We start from the raw sequence: 16,895 nt of genomic DNA on the forward strand, positions 1-16,895 counted from the left end.
ACGCTGCCCAATGTTCACGTTGACATCAAATTCCAGAATCGTTCATTGGTTGACGAAGTTGTCGCACAACCTCCAGCCAATCAGCGTGCAGGATGCATCGAGTCCATGGTATAACTAAAGAAAAGCACGGAAACGGCTGCTCTTTCGTGTGAAATCACGGAGAACGTTGCGAATCGAGAACCGGTTGAGCCTCGTAAACATTTAGAATTTCTTTATTTATTATTAGTATTCCAGGTGGACGACCATGGCCTCGGGAGGGGAGTAAGTAGAAATAGATTTCATTTTTGCCAAGATGCGTTGTTCTGAACAATGATTATCAAATGCCCTTTAAATGGCTAACGTCAGCTCCGATTACGTTAGTTTATTCAAGGTAGCTCGATTGCTAATACATCGCCGGGTTTGCTAGCTGGGTAGCTAATGGGGTCAGTCCATCCAGCCTCCGCACTTCTGTCCATTTGTTGAAATACCCAATACTGCAAATCCACTGACACCCGGGTAGAATCTCGATTAACTGTTGTCGCTGGCCAGTTGACGGTGTTGAGTTAGCCAGCTGTGACAGCGACTTGACAAAGCGCAGTCATTGCTGTCGTGTTTGAATGCTAACGCTAGCTTAGCAACGCTGTCAAGGCCAAAGCCATACACCGTCACACCGACAATTTAGTCTATCCTCTGGCTAATAGCGTGTCTTTAAACCAGGCGTTGAATTGGACGGAATACATGTAAATGTGCTCAGCATGTGCCATAGACGTTGGTAATGGGCTAACGCTCCTACGAAAGAAAAGGCTAGTCATTGAGACGGCTAACTCCGTGGCTAGCGGTCCATAGCCACTCTACAGTGCACCGAAGCTAGCAGGCTAACGGGGCTGGCAATGCATTTTAAATGATCGACAATATACTTCTGCCATATCTCGCTGTTAGCTAAACAGTCGTGAAATAATAATATGTAACGGACAGTTGCGTTGGTAGTCGATGTATTTATAGTCAACGCAGAGTTGTCTTTTACAGTTATATATAACGGTTGTCTTTTGCTAGCTAGCTACTAAAGTTTTTTTCCCCGAATTCTTTTGCTGTGTCATCTGGGCTCGCTTCTGTTAGCTTAAAGGCTACTATTAGCATGCTAACATGAAAGAGAAACTTCAAAGCCCGTCACTGAATTTTCTAGAAATTCTAGGTTGGTTATTGATAAAAATGTGTTGGTGTGATCTTGAAGCTTTCCTTATGTAACGATCAGTCATTGTAATTAGCAAATTGTGTAAATGACCTGTGAGTTCTTAGGGATTCAGATATACATCCTGGATTATTTCGTTTTTAGCTGTGATAATTAATAATGTAGGGACATGTACTCACAATAAAATACTACTAGAATTAACTAATGCCTCGTACCATAAAGGTTATTTGTTATGGTTGTCCCCGAATTGGTTCTATAAAAAGTACAAACACAATATAGAAGAAATACATATACACCCAACAGTTCAAAATACAAACAATACTTTTACATTCGGCAAAATACAGTTAAGACGATCAGTGTCAGTACTCACAATGAGAGTATCAGGTATGCCTGATCTCTTTTGCAACTGTCTAATTGTGGACTTAAATGATTACTATACCTTAAGTGGGTAAGGAGTTCACCATATGACCCCCTGGTCGCTGTCCTTCTGTGTGTTCTACAATATCCCTGTAGGTGCTCCCTAGAAACTAAACCTGGTTAATTCAGGGTAGATGTGGTTAGGTTGCCCAATTCATTTGCCAAAGAATATGGTGAGAGTGGGTTGATATTGTTTTTTCTATACATTTTTTTTCTCATATTTGTAGACCTTGTAACGCGGTTATTGTTGGAGCTGTATCAAACAAAACCAAAGGTGCACAATATGTTTTTATTTGACACTAAACTCTTTTTTTTTTATCCCTTTCCTATCGTTGCAGATCCAAAAATGATGATCTATCCACTGCAATTCTGAAACAGAAGAACAGACCCAACAGACTGATTGTCGATGAATCCATCAATGAAGACAACAGTGTGGTCTCACTCTCTCAGGTAAACATTGAGTGGGTTTTTATCCATGGCTGACTTAATTACAAATTCACAACCCTGGGATTTGTTATAATAGAACAGCATTGTTTGAACCATGGGCTTTGCGATATGACCAAAATTTCATATCCAAATAGATGTCATTTTATATCCAGATAATGAAACTTACTGTTACTTATGTAAATATGGCCATTTCTTCATCGTTGTAATTCTTTGCAGGTGGCATGTGACACATGCCTCTTGCAAGGTCTGAGTTTAGTGTTTGTTTTGAGGACTCTACTTTTATGGATCTCATCTGTAGACTCTGCACTATTTGACATGATTTTTAAAGAGGTGGAAGAAGTTAGTGGTGTTTGAGTGTTATGGGGACCAGTCTGTTGCACAATTTGCAGTATGGTATTCTGTTCCGTTTTCGTACCCAAACTGTGTCCATGTGACAGAAGTAGCCGTTTCTGAAGTAGTACAAGTTCCTAGTCCATGGTTTGCAGAGTTCTCCTCTTGTTGGCTTCTGTGCCATGTTTTTGTGTTGCCCTCATGCAAATTTCCTGCCTGCATCAGGACATGCAGAAGAGAACACAGCTCTGTCCAAATGACCAGAGAAAAATGACCAAAAAGTGATTTGCTGCAGAATAAACAATTGATCATAAAATTAAACAATTTATGTACAAATTTCCAATCATATCACACAATATGTATTGCCATATCCGGCAAGCCCTATTTTATACTTTTTGATTGATGAAATTGCTCTGTATAAATCATAAGACCAAGATGGACGAGCTGCAGCTCTTCCGTGGAGACACAGTGCTGATGAAGGGAAAGAAGAGGAGGGAGACTGTGTGCATCGTTCTGTCCGATGACACCTGTTCTGATGAGAAGGTTCGGATGAACAGAGTGGTCCGCAACAATCTGAGGGTCCGTCTGGGTGATGTCATCAGGTGGGGAAAAGCACACACTTGTCTTAAGTTCTTTCCACAGCCCAACAGAAGTGGTTGTTAAATCTCATTTCTTCCTCAGCATTCAGCCATGTCCTGATGTGAAGTACGGAAAGAGGATCCACGTCCTCCCGATAGACGACACAGTAGAAGGAATTACTGGCAACCTGTTTGAGGTTTACCTGAAGCCGTACTTCTTAGAGGCTTACAGGCCAATCCGCAAAGGTGAGTATCAATTTCCATTGTCAGAACAAGGATCTCATTATTTTTTCACCGTTTAGCGCTTTTAGTGGTAAAATTAACATTGTTGTCTTTTATCTTGCGTAGGGGATATTTTCCTGGTCAGAGGTGGCATGCGTGCTGTGGAGTTCAAGGTGGTGGAGACCGATCCCTCCCCATACTGCATTGTTGCTCCTGATACAGTCATCCATTGTGAGGGAGAACCAATCAGGAGAGAGGTGGGTAGTTGGCACAGTGCATTGGTTAACATTAACCAGAAATAAACCACATTGGTCCACATTACATTTGAACATTGTGTTTAAATATTCAGGATGAAGAGGAGTCCCTGAACGAGGTGGGCTATGATGACATTGGGGGCGTGAGGAAGCAGTTGGCTCAGATCAAAGAGATGGTGGAGCTGCCTCTTAGACACCCTGCACTGTTCAAGGCCATTGGAGTGAAGGTACTACACCCTTACCTTGCATTTAGGAACATGAAATAGTGTTTTGCCTCCACTGGAATTTAAAGTGAACTTCTGTAAATAAAAATGCCAGTCTTTCTCATACTAGTTTTAATAAAATTCACCCATCTTCAATTTAAATGCAAACAGTGGTTGCGCTGCGACCATACTTATGCAGGAATGAACAGTGTCAAACATTAATTAGCTTTAGCCAATTTTGCTGTTTTACTGACATTATTGAGTCACTTCAGGTGTACATCTATGCTGTTATGCTTGAAGTTTAGTATGATTGATATACAGGACCTTTTCAAGTGTTAAATCACAGTAAAGCAAGAGGTAAACCAATACCTCTCAAAGGTGTTTGCTGCTTTTGGTTTCATTTGACTCGCTTTTTGTGCAATGTCCCCTTTGAGGCAGCCGACTCAAGGTGTAGGGAAAATCAGGCTGTCATTCATTGTCTTTCTAAATGTTCTGATTTGAAAAATTGGTGTGTCCCCCCCTTCAGCCCCCACGTGGAATCCTGCTGTATGGACCCCCTGGAACTGGAAAGACCTTGATTGCCAGAGCTGTGGCCAATGAAACTGGAGCTTTCTTCTTCCTGATTAATGGTGGGAACAGCTATTTCTATTTATCTTTTATACACACTTGTACCTAGTCAGGATAATTCTATGATAGTATTGGGATTGTCCTTGACAGTATTGCCTTGTGGTTGCTGTTTGGTATATATATAGTACTGTGTTCATCAGAATCCTATCAATGGTTGCTTTGATATTCTACGAGGAACAAAATTAAGTCTTCATCATTTTAGATCAGGGTATTTTTTTAACACAATATCTTCATAATTTTAAAGTTTAGTTAGGCTTTAAAAGAAGACATCTCTTCAGCTAACCTTTGTAAAATTCCTAGATTAAGGGTTGTATGATTAATATTCTATTACAGTTGTCGTTTTGCAGTGTGTATTATCTTATTTGGATTAAGTCTCAAACACACTAGTATCGTTTCCATTACTGGAGTTATCTATGATGGTATAGTGGTTAATCTTGTGATTCATACATAATAGTTAAATATAGTATATGCTGTGAGGTTTCCTCTGAAATCTAAACGTTCTGTTCTCCATTTTAGGTCCTGAGATCATGAGCAAGCTGGCAGGAGAGAGCGAGAGTAACCTGAGAAAGGCTTTCGAGGAGGCGGAGAAGAATGCTCCTGCCATCATCTTTATCGATGAGCTTGATGCAATCGCTCCTAAGAGAGAGAAGGTGAGCGGGAAGAGACGGAAACTAAATGGATAGCTGAATAGAACAGTACGATATCTGTTAGAATATTTTCATAAATAAATTATATGAATGAATGAATGGCTATCAGTGTCCATATCTTGGAACGTTGAATTCCACAAAAAGTAGAAACCTTTTTATCTATGATTTCTTTTCATGTTCTGTTTTTTTGATTTTGAACAGTAATCTTTTGAACACTGATATGGTCTATGTACTTGTAACTTCATTACCATCATGAGACAAAGCACTCAAATTCAGCCGAGACACTGATGCTTAAATAGAGTTTTTAAAATGTGAATGTATGTTGTGTTATTTGTAGACCCACGGAGAGGTGGAGAGGCGCATTGTTTCTCAGCTGCTGACTCTTATGGACGGCCTGAAGCAGAGAGCTCATGTCATTGTCATGGCTGCCACAAACAGACCCAACAGTATTGACCCAGCTCTCAGGAGATTCGGTAAGTGATCTTTTTTGGCACGTATTCAGTGACTATAGTTACTGAGATGTAGAAGAAGCATCCACGTACAGAAAAAAATTATATAAATAATAATTTAATAGAGAAAGTCTCATATTTGTTTTGGCATCATTCCTGTAGGTTATGTTAAACTGAGTTATTAGGGTTGTGTCTATAACATGTTTTTCCATGATATTAGTCTTATAGGTGTTTGATTCACTTTTATTTATTTATCCTATCATTGCACAGTCACACAGAGTGCACCCATAGTCAACAGCAGACAAGACTTGTAAAGCAATCTGGATATAAACAGTTAAATTGCTCCACGCTATTTTTTTTATTGTGTTGTATTTCTTAATGCAATTTTGAGCCAGTAGCATTACTTCAGTGCTCTTGTGCACCTAAGAAGAAATGTCTCCTGTCTGCTTGCATGCCTTGGATCACGTCAGGGCACTGATTAAAAGAGCTGGCTGCTGTTTATTTAGTGAGCTCTGCAGTTCACCAGCGAGTCAGTTTCTCACAACACTGTGGCTGCAGTTTTAAATGCTCATGATGGGATGTTACTGACAGTGTTGACAACGGGTCATGAAATGAATCAAATACTGAGGCTTTGCGATCTGTTGATGGTTCCTTTTGGAACTTGTAACTACAGTTTGAGTTGTGGCGTCTGTTGCTACACCATTAGACAGCAGGCAACACATTCCTGCAGCTGACACTCGTAAAATGTGATATATTGTGTGATATATTGCTTGTAGTCTGTTCAATTGGAGCCGCTAAGTGTGTGTTTTGAACCTCCTCTGTGTCCAGGGCGTTTTGATAGAGAGGTGGACATTGGCATCCCTGACGCCACTGGCAGATTGGAGATTCTTCAGATTCACACCAAGAACATGAAGCTGGCTGATGATGTTGACTTGGAACAGGTCTGTACACTTGACACCTCACAACACACTTCTTCTTTGAAAGAGAGGTGGGGATCATGTGATTGTTTTATTGCTTACTACTCCCAAATAAGGTGACAGTGGAAATGGTATATAATTCTATTTTCTGCATATGCAATTCCACATTACATGTGCTTTAGGTTCCAGCAGTTGAGCTACATAAATTAATATATTGATTTTGATTTATTTCATTACAGGGTTATAAGCATTGAGTGTGGATGTTGTTGCTCTTTAAGATGTATTGATTTGTCTCCATTTCGTATGTAGGTCGCCAATGAGACCCATGGACATGTGGGCGCAGATCTAGCTGCCCTCTGCTCTGAGGCTGCCCTGCAGGCCATCAGGAAGAAGATGGACCTGATTGACCTTGAGGATGAGACCATTGATGCGGAGGTCATGAACTCACTTGCCGTCACCATGGATGACTTCAAGGTAAGACTTGTAATATGGCGATTGCTTTGGGGTGAGGTTAAGATATTGCCACACCTCATACAAAGATCTTCGGAGTGGATACTAAGTCACTGAACCTTGTTCTGCAGTGGGCCCTGAGCCAGAGTAACCCATCAGCACTGAGGGAGACGGTCGTCGAGGTGCCCAACATCTCCTGGGAGGATATCGGAGGTCTGGATGATGTCAAGAGGGAGCTGCAGGAGTTGGTGCAGGTATGAACTGAGACCATGTCTAAAACTGATGTATTGCAAACTGTAAAATTAGCATCTTGTCACGAATTGTGTATTTCCCCCCTTTCTCATATTCAGTACCCTGTGGAGCACCCAGACAAGTTCCTCAAGTTTGGAATGACCCCATCCAAGGGCGTGCTGTTCTACGGTCCTCCTGGTTGTGGTAAGACTCTCCTGGCCAAAGCCATTGCCAACGAGTGCCAGGCCAATTTCATCTCCATCAAAGGACCTGAGCTACTCACCATGTGGTTTGGAGAGTCTGAGGCCAACGTCAGAGAGATCTTTGATAAGGTAAGAATGGTTTTGGGTTGTTACAGAGAAGAATGGACTTTAAATCTACATTTAATCAGACAAACAACCACATTCTTCTGTTTTCAACTAATGTGACCCTAGAGAATAAACATATTGATTTGTGTGTCCAGGCTCGCCAGGCAGCCCCGTGCGTTCTCTTCTTTGATGAGCTTGACTCCATAGCCAAGGCCCGCGGTGGCAACGTGGGAGACGGTGGTGGAGCCGCCGACCGTGTCATCAACCAGATCCTGACCGAGATGGACGGAATGTCCAGCAAGAAGAACGTCTTCATCATCGGAGCCACCAACAGACCAGACATCATTGACCCTGCCATCCTGAGACCTGGTCGTCTGGATCAGCTCATCTACATCCCCCTGCCCGACGAGAAGAGCCGGATGAGCATCCTGAAGGCAAACCTCCGCAAGAGTCCCATCAGCAAGGTGACGATGCGGCTGTTACTCATAACTTTTTTTCTTTGGTAGGATGATTATTGTCTACACTTACTTCAAGTTTAACTCTTTAATTTATGTACACAAATTCTCAGGGAGTACAGTTGTCTATAAATTCCTATTCATAAATTCCTATAAATTCAGTCTAGTTTTAATTGATATCGACCTATATCAGATATTCAATTAAAAAAAGATCCTTGTAGAAGTATGACAGTCACAATTATTATACTCTGAATATTCATCAGAATAAAAGGAGATCTGTCATAATTGAAACCGTACATTTCTTTTTGTTTGATAGGATGTGGACGTGGACTTCCTGGCCAAGATGACCAATGGCTTCTCTGGAGCTGATCTCACGGAGATCTGCCAGCGGGCGTGTAAGCTGGCCATCAGAGAGAGCATCGAGAATGAGATTCGCAGAGAGAGGGAGAGGCAGACCAACCCGTCAGCTATGGTCTGTACTTTTCACATTACTGCTCTGCTGCTGCTGCATTTGGTCTTTTTTTATTTTTATTTTTATTTTCCTGATCGTGACAATCTTTTCATAGGAGGTGGAAGAGGACGATCCTGTGCCAGAGATCAGGAAGGACCACTTTGAGGAGGCAATGCGATTTGCTCGTCGCTCTGTCAGTGACAATGACATTCGCAAATATGAGATGTTTGCCCAGACACTGCAGCAGAGCCGTGGCTTTGGCAGCTTCAGGTACATTTTCTGACATTTTCTTGACATTCTGATATTAATTGATACCCCTGGAGCAGAATGAGAAGGAAACTGAATGGTCAATTTCACACAAATCTCGTCTCTAAAAAGAAGATTGTGTTCTAATGTCTCTTTAAAGAGCTTTATTGTGTCAGTTGCAGCATTGAAAACTGTTCTTGCTCCACACGGCCAAGGACATAACCTGTGTGAAATATTAGGAACTGCCATATAAAAGATCATGTCCACATTAAAATGGATACGTTGTGCTGTCTTTCAGGTTTCCCTCCAGTACCCCAGGCGGCAGCGGTCCAAGCCAGTCAGGAGGAACTGGCACTGGTCCAGTGTTCAACGAAGACAACGACGATGACCTTTATGGATAAATGTAAACTGCCCAACAGTACCGGGATCACACCTGTACAAATTCTCACCAGGTTCCACATTTTTAGGACTTTGTGCTTCTTTCATGTGTTCCTTATTTTTTTTTTTTGTATAATTTCCCTTGGAGAAAGCATGTAGCCGCTTGGTTTGCCCTGGCTTTGATGTGGGTGAGGGTAAAGGGGATGTTGAAAATGGAAGGTGAGTGAGTGACTGCAGATTTTTTTTTCTTCCTTTTTTTTGTGGGGATGGGGAGGGGGGCTCTTGGGGTGTGGGGGTTTATTGAGTGGCCTCATTCTAAGTATATCACAACCAACATGAATGCTTTAGTGATGGGATTCTATGCTAGACTATAAAAGACAAGAAAAAAAAACATATTGCTAATGACTTCCTCTTTTTTTAAATAAACAGTAGCATTTAATGTATTACAAATTTGTCAAGGTTATGTTGTTGAAATTAAAATTCACGAGTTATCAGTCAGTTTTTTGAATTTCTTTATTGTCACAATCGTTGTACATGTCTTGTCTTTTATTGGACAGTAGGGATAGAAAGGAAACTCGGAGAGAGACAGAAATGATGTAAAACAAAGTTCTTTGGCTGGAGTCACACTGGGATAACCAGGGTACCTTGACCAGGGATGGAAAGATAAAATGTTGATTTCTTTTTTGCATTATTATGCTACCCAACACTGAAAAGCTCTTCATTCATTAGCTGTGTAATGTGCTGCTCTGGTGATGACAGTTGAGTCTTATCTCTGTGAAACATGCAGGCGCCATGTGATCAATGCTGTTGAAATTGGTTGGAGCCGTAGTTCTGTTACTGACCACACAGTGTCACTCTGGCCAAGAAAGAAAAACCTTGTTGGAACAATCTTTTTATTCTTTATTGCAATTGAATAATTGACTTTGGGAAAAAAAAATTTATAAACAATGCTCCTTAGTTATAATCTTAGTCTACTATTACTGACCTCAAAGAAAAGCAGAAAAAAAACTATTTGGTCGTTTGATTTCGATTTTTAAACTAACTGGTTTTCTTTAGTGTGTGTGTGACGACAATCATCATAAACATTGTATTCTGTGGGAGTGGACTCAGTAAGAGTCATGGAAGGGGAAATGAAGATGGCCTGCATCTCTCCACACTTTCTTACCGTCCCGCTGGGGAAGAAATACAAAATTAATAATGCGTGATGCTTGACAACTCACAGAACATCTGTACATTGGAGGTCCACTGAGGTCTAATAATGGGCTGATGTTTCCGCGACATCGTGACTCTCCCAACAACAAATATTATGAACTGAGATGGCTGTTCTAGACAAACATAAACCAGTAGTTGTGAAGTCTTGTGAGAGGTGTCATAAGATCAGTGACTCACCTCGACTGATGGGACGATGAAGCGCTCGCTTCGGTTGAAGGAGTCAATCAGCTTCATGTCGTGTTCCGTCAGGGAGAAGTCAAACACCTCCAAGTTCTGCTGGATCCTGGCGGGCGTCACGCTTTTAGGAATACACACTACACCCCTCTGAACGTGCCACCTGCGGTTTGTTACACGACGTGTGGTGGTTTCACTTATGTGCAGATAAAATGAATCCAAAGTTGCAACAGAATTGTGAAAGGTGTCAGACTTTTAGTTTGTGGCTAGGAGATTTGTTCTGCCTGACCTGAGCACGACCTGGGCAGGTGTTTTGTGGTATCTCTGGGCGATGGCTCCCAGTCGAGGATCCTCCAGCAGACTTGGCTCGTCCGGAGAGGCCCAGGGTCTGTCCCCGCTGCCCAGAGGACTGTAGGCTGTCACACACACTGCCACTGACCTGAGGCAGAGGCAAGAGCATGGCTACTGACACGACAGGAACATTATTTTAATTTTATTTAGCTCAGAGAAAGAAAAAATATATAGAATTGCACAGACCGGCAGTGCGAGAGGAGAGCTGCTTGAGACAAATAAGGATGGCATTCCACCTGTAGTACAAGGATACACAATGTTGACATTTGTTTGTGTGTATTTCTCAAAAACACGTTCACTAGTGTAAATAAAAGCTAGTTAAATCTATTTATTTTGGCCCATGAGAAAGTCCCATTGTACCTGGTTGACCACAGGTTTGTGTCTGGCCATGCCGATGATGTCGTCGGTCTGCCTGGCATTGAAGTTGGACAGACCTATAGCCTTGACCAAACCTTTATCCAGCAGACCTTCCATGGCCGCCCAAGTGTGTCTGTAGTGTGTGTCCGAGTAACAGATACTCCCATCTTCCCGTCGAGGCATCAGCTCCTTTCCCGGCCTGAAGCACGAACACACAGAAGAGGCTGCTTCAGGGACTGAGATGGGATACGTGTAGATCAGTGTTGTGTGTGTGTGTGTGTGTGTGTGTGTGTGTGTGTGTGTGTGTGTGTGTGTGTGTGTGTGTGTGTGTGTGTGTGTGTGTGTGTGTGTGTGTGTGTGTGTGTGTGTGTGTGTGTGTGTGTGTGTGTGTGTGTGTGTGTGTGTGTGTGAGTGTGTGAGAGAGAGAGAGAGAGAGAGAAGCTGCTCACTCAAATGCCATGGGCCAGTGCATGAGGTAAAGGTCCAGGTAAGTGAGACCCAGGTGGGCCAGGCTGGTCCTGCATGCTTCTTCAACATCCTCTGGCTCGTGCTTAGTGTTCCACAGTTTGGAAGTCACAAACACCTCCTCACGTTGCAGAGCCTGGAGGGGAAAGTACAATGGATGAGCACAGATACTGTACAAAACCCTCACTGCTGTCTGAGTTCTACGCAAGTTATCAGTTGTTTCAAAGTAGAAATCCAGTAATAAGGTTTTCTTACCTCGACCCTCATGCTAATCCTAAATCTCAGTAGACATGTCAGAGCCCCCATCAACATTAAACATCTCAAATAAGTTTCAAATATTCTAATATGTTCTTTCTGGAGCTTTAGGCCATATTGCATTATTTCAGACATTTAACGTCGCAATATCTTTTTTTCTGCTGCTATTTTTATTGATTAGAATGAACTAAAAAGCTCAACTTGGCAGAAGACATGGAGGATGAGTTTTAGAAATGCTCAGAATAATGGCAGGCTGAAACCTCTACAGTAGCATGACAACAATTCAATCTTCTGATGAAGTGATATGATTGAAAGAGCCGAAACAACTTCGTAAAATGGGCCTTGAGTTGAGGCCGCCGATGCTAAGGTCAAGAATGAACTGTGAAAATCAATGCAACCAGAGTTTCTCACCCTCCCGGGACCGACCCTCAGAGCCAGAGCCTCTCCGACCTCCCGTTCGTTGCTGTAAGCCGCAGCGCAGTCAATGTGTCTGTACCCGCAGTCCAAAGCTGCCAGCACTGCCTGCTTCACCTGAGAGACGCACGGAGGAAGGACGCTTTCCATTCACGTTTTGATAATGCCAATGAACGAAGCGTGTGTCAAGTGTTCATAGCTCTACCTGTCCTGGAGCACTCTTCCACGTGCCAAGTCCGACCACGGGCATCTTCTGCCCGGTTGAAAGAGTCACAAAGGTGCTCATGTTCCAGCTCCGAGGACCTGACGGAGGGAAGACTGTGGCAGAGGAGTGTGTGAGGCCTTTGTGTGCACGCAGAACCTTTCCTGTGGAAACGGACCCGCTGGCTGTCCAGTCATCATGACTATGCCCTAATGTTCTGTTACTGATTATCACTCACATGTGAATTCATTAACTCGTGCTCTACAGCAGGGGTCAGGTGTACACACAACATACTCTACATGTGCAAAAAGCTATTAACAAGGCACAAGTGTTCACCAGCCTACGTGCAGATTAATGTGCATAGTCTCAGTAATAGTTTGCGCTAGGAGGCGAGTGTCAAGCATTTTTTCATTCACAAATTCTACATCAAATTCGACCTCGATGACCCAGACTTGGACTCAGGTAACGGGGACCTGACTTGGACTCAAACTTTACTCTTCTTGGATTCGGATTTGAACACTGGGGACACGAGTCTCAACTCAGGTTTCGTGACTTGACCACCACACTGCATGTGCTGCGCTGCATTTTTTTTACTCTGAGCTGAAAAGGATGCTTCAGTGGAAATATAAACTCTCTGCGAACCCAGTCTTATATCCAGAAATAGCTGATACAGCTATAAGGCATTAGTCACAGTGGGGTGTTACTGCGGCACACCACAGTTCACTAATTGTCTGCTATATCCTTATACATGTGTGATACACACACACACACATGCACACGCACATGCACACGCACACTGCAGTTGTTTCCCATGATCAGCCTCCCAACACACATCACCTGCCCTGACTGTCTCCTGACCCAACGGCAAAACAGATTGTGCAAGTGGATAATGCGCTAACATAGTCAGTAAATGGAACACAGATTAGACCTCAAGAGAATAAAAGTCTTTATTTTTCAGTCAAGACTTCAGTTCCTACCTGGGGTCGTTCTGGTGGGGGGGACCAGTGGTCAGCTGCTGTTCCTCTGGATGTTAACAGGCCGAGGTCAAAGTCTGCCATCATTTGTTTATCTGTAACTCAGACTGATGGAAAAAGTCCAAACTCCATTGTACTTACCAAAATAACACAGTTCAACATACAATACTAACACACTCTCTCTCCCTCTCTTGCTCTCTCTCTCACAGACACTAACACACACACACACACACATGCAGAGAATCAGAAACCTTAATTCCGTTATGATCGTGTACACAGGGATATGCTTGTCATGGTTCATGTAAACATTGAGCCATAAATAGGATCTAAACACTAAAGTGTATGTAAATACTTTCATCCAGGTGAGACTTGAGGTTCACATCCACATCTTCAAATGACAAATGACACAAACTGTCAACTTCACACATTTGGTTTATTTGTTTCCATTTTGAAAAGATCATAAATATTGTCAAATGCACATAAGCAGTGACAGTGAGTCTCTCAGCAGCAGCACGTGTGGTTGAAGCAGGACGCTCACACACTCAAACAAGTCATTCAAGTCTCTACCATCATCTCATCTCATGTCAGTATCTCTTATGACATAAAAAGTGCATTTTTCAACATGTTGCATTCAAACATTTCCCCAATATGTGATATACAGTATATGACCTACTAGGGCCTATCTGCATTAACCATAATCATACACATCTTATGAAGTACAGTCGGAAGAGCAAGAGAGAGCATTCATAGCCCCCTGCAGCTGAGACAGAGAACTGCTGCAATATTACAAAACCTGCTTCCTAAACAGGGTCTTCTACTTGGAGAAAAACAGATGTACAGATGTTACAGAGGACAGAAGCAGTTATCAAATCACAAAACGAGGACTCCATGGTGGTCCATTTTTTGGCACTGCTCACAGTAGCACCAGAAAAAGCAGAATATACACAACGGAGCCGGGTGGGAAATCAAACCTGTACTTGTTCGGCACTTAACAGATGTATTGGCAAAATTCCTCGGTCTTGTATCAGTGCTCTCCTTCAAACACGTCCTCTCTTACATACAGTAACATACGGTGATTGATTTTCATTGCTTACTTGATGTTTTCTCCCCCAAGATCACCAGCTCCCGATGGTCACGTCTAACACGGCCTAGGGCAGACGTCTGTTGTTTGTGCACTTAACATGGCTGGTTGTATATATTTCACTGTCATATTACAGTGTGACCTGTGTGCACGTGTGTGTTCACATGTGTGGTGTGACACAGGGCTAAGACACCTGAATGTTCCTCAGATATCGAGCCATGCCATTTCGGCTCAGAGCGGCCGCGCAGCTCAGAAGGGGAAGCACCCATATTATTTTCAGACTGTATTGTCCGAGTTAATACTGCTGTAACAGCATGTGATTGTCATTCTCAGATTTTCCAATGCAGCCGAGATATGCTAGTATTAGTTGGAGTGATGACAACAACCGATTGTGGGGCAGACGGATCATAGTGGACAGCAAGACGGCCGACAGACTTGGAGCACAACGCTTTATTAGACTGAAAGCACGAGAAAAGCAAGTGGCAGTGGGAGAGTTGTTGTAAAACTGGGGTTGGCACTGAACACACCGAGGCCGCCTGTACACTCAAGGTCAAAATAAATAATCCTGTTTGGAACCTCCTGTGGAAAAGGAAATGCTGGAAAAAAAAAAGTTTCTTTTACAAAAAAAAGATCTCATCCTATCACAAAAGACGAGGATCGGAGAGTTGGACAGCTTATAAAAGCACTGATCGATCTGTAAAAAACTGTTAGGAAAAAGACGTTTCGGTAAAAGACACACTTGTGCTGAGCCCGTCCTCAGCACTCGCTCCACCACTTGGGCGCTTGTGTGTGTGTGTGTGTGTGTGTGTCGGTGTGCTTGGGCCAAAAGACAAAACAAACACAAATAATCACATCCTGATACTTCCATTTGTGTTGGCACTCTCCCTCCGTCCGCCCACTGTGAAGTCCCTGCGGACCACCGTGTCTCTTCAATGCCGTGTGCATTACCACAGGACATGGGACGGTTGACTAAAATAAGGATCCAAATATAAGAGAGGAGTGGATGAAGTTGCTTTTCTGGGTTTAGGCTGGAGTGCGTGTTCGTGGAGGGGTCGGAGGGCGAGTCTTCCTATGAATGGGGGAGGTGTTGTCTGATAATCTCTCGGGACTGGGGGGGGATCCTGTCGGGGAAACGGACGGAAAACTCCACGATGAGGTCACCGCGCTGCAACGGGTTCTTGGGGAATGGCAAGCCTTCCCCCCTGACTCGCTTCGCCGTCCCCGGCTTGATGATGTCGTGACAGGGGAGGGAGATGATGCGGTTGTCCAGCGTGGGAATGGTAACAGTGCAGCCACACAATGCCTGGAGAGGAGGAGGAGATTGAGAGGGTTAATACCTTTAGTAGGAATGAAATGTCGAAGCCATGAATATTCCGATGACTTAATGTTTCCATGGACTTTAGTTTCTCTTCCCTCAGTGCACATCCCTATGTTTTTTCCCCCTTTGTGTTCATCATGTGTTTCGTGACTATGTCACGACAGAAAGATACAGAAAGTGGAGTCCCTGATAATTATCGACTACAGCACCGTGGAGTCTACAGAACAGCAGCTGGAACAGGAACATCAGGAAAACATGACTTGGCAGTGGAAAGGTTTTCCGTTTTGTGAGAGAGAGTGTGTGTGTGTGTGTGTGTGTGTGTGTGTGTGTGTGTGTGTGTGTGTGTGATTGTGTGTAACCGTTGGAGGGGGCTACAAATTGCACACGGGACTAATTTTAGCAACCACCTCATAGCTGGGGCTAATGAAGTAAGGCAGGAATCGGCTGAGCTCGTAAATAGTTGGAGGGCTTGTCAGATGGGCGGGCAGGACGAGGAGAGAAAGACCCCCCCGCGCCCCCAAAGCTTCACCTCCTTAACACAAGGCCTGATGAACTTCACAGGCTTTTCCGTCCAGTGAGCATCACCCAGCAGATTTGCGCTGAACAGAAAGAACAATTTCACTCCACAACTCCGGGACAGAACATCCCGATGAATAACCTTTCTTATATAACGCATTTCTAAGCAACTGTTACAAAATGGTTTATCTCCCAAAATAAGGCCAGTGAATAAAAACCATTGAGGTGTGGAGAAGGAGGGAGAGCCACCGTGGACGACCTATAATTCAGCAGTGAAAGAGTTGAGGTCAAGAAAGTAACAAAGATAGAAAAATTGAATTATAGCTTGCGACTTATGAAATTACCCAGGGATAAAAGAAGACAAAGGGATAACGGGGATTCTTAACGGGGATTCCCTTTGTCAAAGGGTTTTGTAACGTCCCTGTTATTGTTACATATAATTTAGCTCTTAATCTGTTATTGAGGCAAAAATGACTCAAAATGTACTTAAAATTGATAACAGCGAAAGATTGTAGCTACTTGTTAACATGTGCTAGATAGCAGTAAAAAAAATTTTTGTTTTAAAGGTATGTGGGGGGGGGGGGGGGGGGGTTGTCTCGTCTCTGGTGGTGTTTTTTTTTAACAAACGGGGATGAACGCGTGGACGGTTGAAGTTCAGTCAAGCGGAACAGCTGCTTCAGAGTTTTCCAGCCATGACATCATCGTCCTGCCTACGGGGTGATTTAGCCTGTGACTGTGATTGGGGACAAGTGGCTCATCCTCTTGTTATGAACACTTTCATTCACTAACACGACTCTT

General features: G+C 43.2%; 3 protein-coding genes across 5 annotated transcripts in view; 1 reads left to right on the forward strand and 2 right to left on the reverse strand.

The window, feature by feature from the left end:
- Positions 1–106: 106 nt before the first annotated feature.
- LOC118313821 (valosin containing protein) lies at positions 107–9,276 on the forward strand. The gene is made up of 17 exons (XM_035639728.2): positions 107–261; positions 1,924–2,035; positions 2,792–2,964; positions 3,044–3,186; positions 3,289–3,419; positions 3,512–3,643; positions 4,146–4,248; positions 4,763–4,896; positions 5,231–5,366; positions 6,171–6,283; positions 6,569–6,733; positions 6,841–6,963; positions 7,060–7,272; positions 7,404–7,712; positions 8,020–8,175; positions 8,270–8,424; positions 8,699–9,276. The coding sequence occupies exons 1-17, from the start codon at positions 245–247 to the stop codon at positions 8,799–8,801; spliced, it is 2,418 nt and encodes an 805-aa protein (XP_035495621.1). The 5' UTR covers positions 107–244; the 3' UTR covers positions 8,802–9,276.
- akr1a1a (aldo-keto reductase family 1, member A1a (aldehyde reductase)) lies at positions 9,274–13,279 on the reverse strand. Of its 2 annotated transcripts, XM_035639735.2 has the most exons (9): positions 13,186–13,279; positions 12,212–12,324; positions 12,004–12,123; positions 11,322–11,473; positions 10,876–11,071; positions 10,702–10,751; positions 10,454–10,603; positions 10,168–10,327; positions 9,274–9,950 (listed from the first exon to the last, which is right to left on the reverse strand). In XM_035639735.2, the coding sequence occupies exons 2-9, from the start codon at positions 12,290–12,292 to the stop codon at positions 9,885–9,887; spliced, it is 975 nt and encodes a 324-aa protein (XP_035495628.2). In that variant the 5' UTR covers positions 12,293–12,324; positions 13,186–13,279; the 3' UTR covers positions 9,274–9,884. The 2 variants fall into 2 exon arrangements, with proteins under 2 accessions (XP_035495628.2, XP_047185081.1); XM_047329125.1 differs by lacking the exon at positions 13,186–13,279 and having other exon boundaries at positions 12,212–12,399.
- A 317-nt stretch (positions 13,280–13,596) lies between these two features.
- The window catches only part of dnajb5 (DnaJ heat shock protein family (Hsp40) member B5), a 9,349-nt gene continuing 6,050 nt past the window's right edge, over positions 13,597–16,895 (reverse strand). For both annotated transcript variants that reach the window (XM_035640949.2, XM_035640950.2), the window contains exon 4: positions 13,597–15,566. In XM_035640949.2, the coding sequence (XP_035496842.2) occupies positions 15,333–15,566 (234 nt within the window). In that variant the 3' untranslated portion in view covers positions 13,597–15,332. The remainder of the gene's footprint in view (positions 15,567–16,895) is intronic.

Source organism: Scophthalmus maximus, chromosome 19 (genome assembly GCF_022379125.1).
Source record: "Scophthalmus maximus strain ysfricsl-2021 chromosome 19, ASM2237912v1, whole genome shotgun sequence".
In the NCBI taxonomy this organism is placed as follows: domain Eukaryota; kingdom Metazoa; phylum Chordata; class Actinopteri; order Pleuronectiformes; family Scophthalmidae; genus Scophthalmus; species Scophthalmus maximus.

What these genes read in the sequence shown, in the direction of transcription:
- akr1a1a (XM_035639735.2), bottom strand. Translation starts at nt 12,292, where the DNA reads ATGAGCACCTTTGTGACTCTTTCAACCGGGCAGAAGATGCCCGTGGTC. An exon ending in CACTGGCCCATGGCATTTGA is followed by an intron (nt 11,072 to 11,321) that starts GTGAGCAGCTTC and finishes TTCGTGCTTCAG; the next exon opens with GCCGGGAAAGGAGCTGATGC. An exon ending in ACAAACCTGTGGTCAACCAG is followed by an intron (nt 10,752 to 10,875) that starts GTACAATGGGAC and finishes CTTGTACTACAG; the next exon opens with GTGGAATGCCATCCTTATTT.
- LOC118313821 (XM_035639728.2), top strand. An exon ending in CCCAGCTCTCAGGAGATTCG is followed by an intron (nt 5,367 to 6,170) that starts GTAAGTGATCTT and finishes CTCTGTGTCCAG; the next exon opens with GGCGTTTTGATAGAGAGGTG. An exon ending in AGACCAACCCGTCAGCTATG is followed by an intron (nt 8,176 to 8,269) that starts GTCTGTACTTTT and finishes ATCTTTTCATAG; the next exon opens with GAGGTGGAAGAGGACGATCC.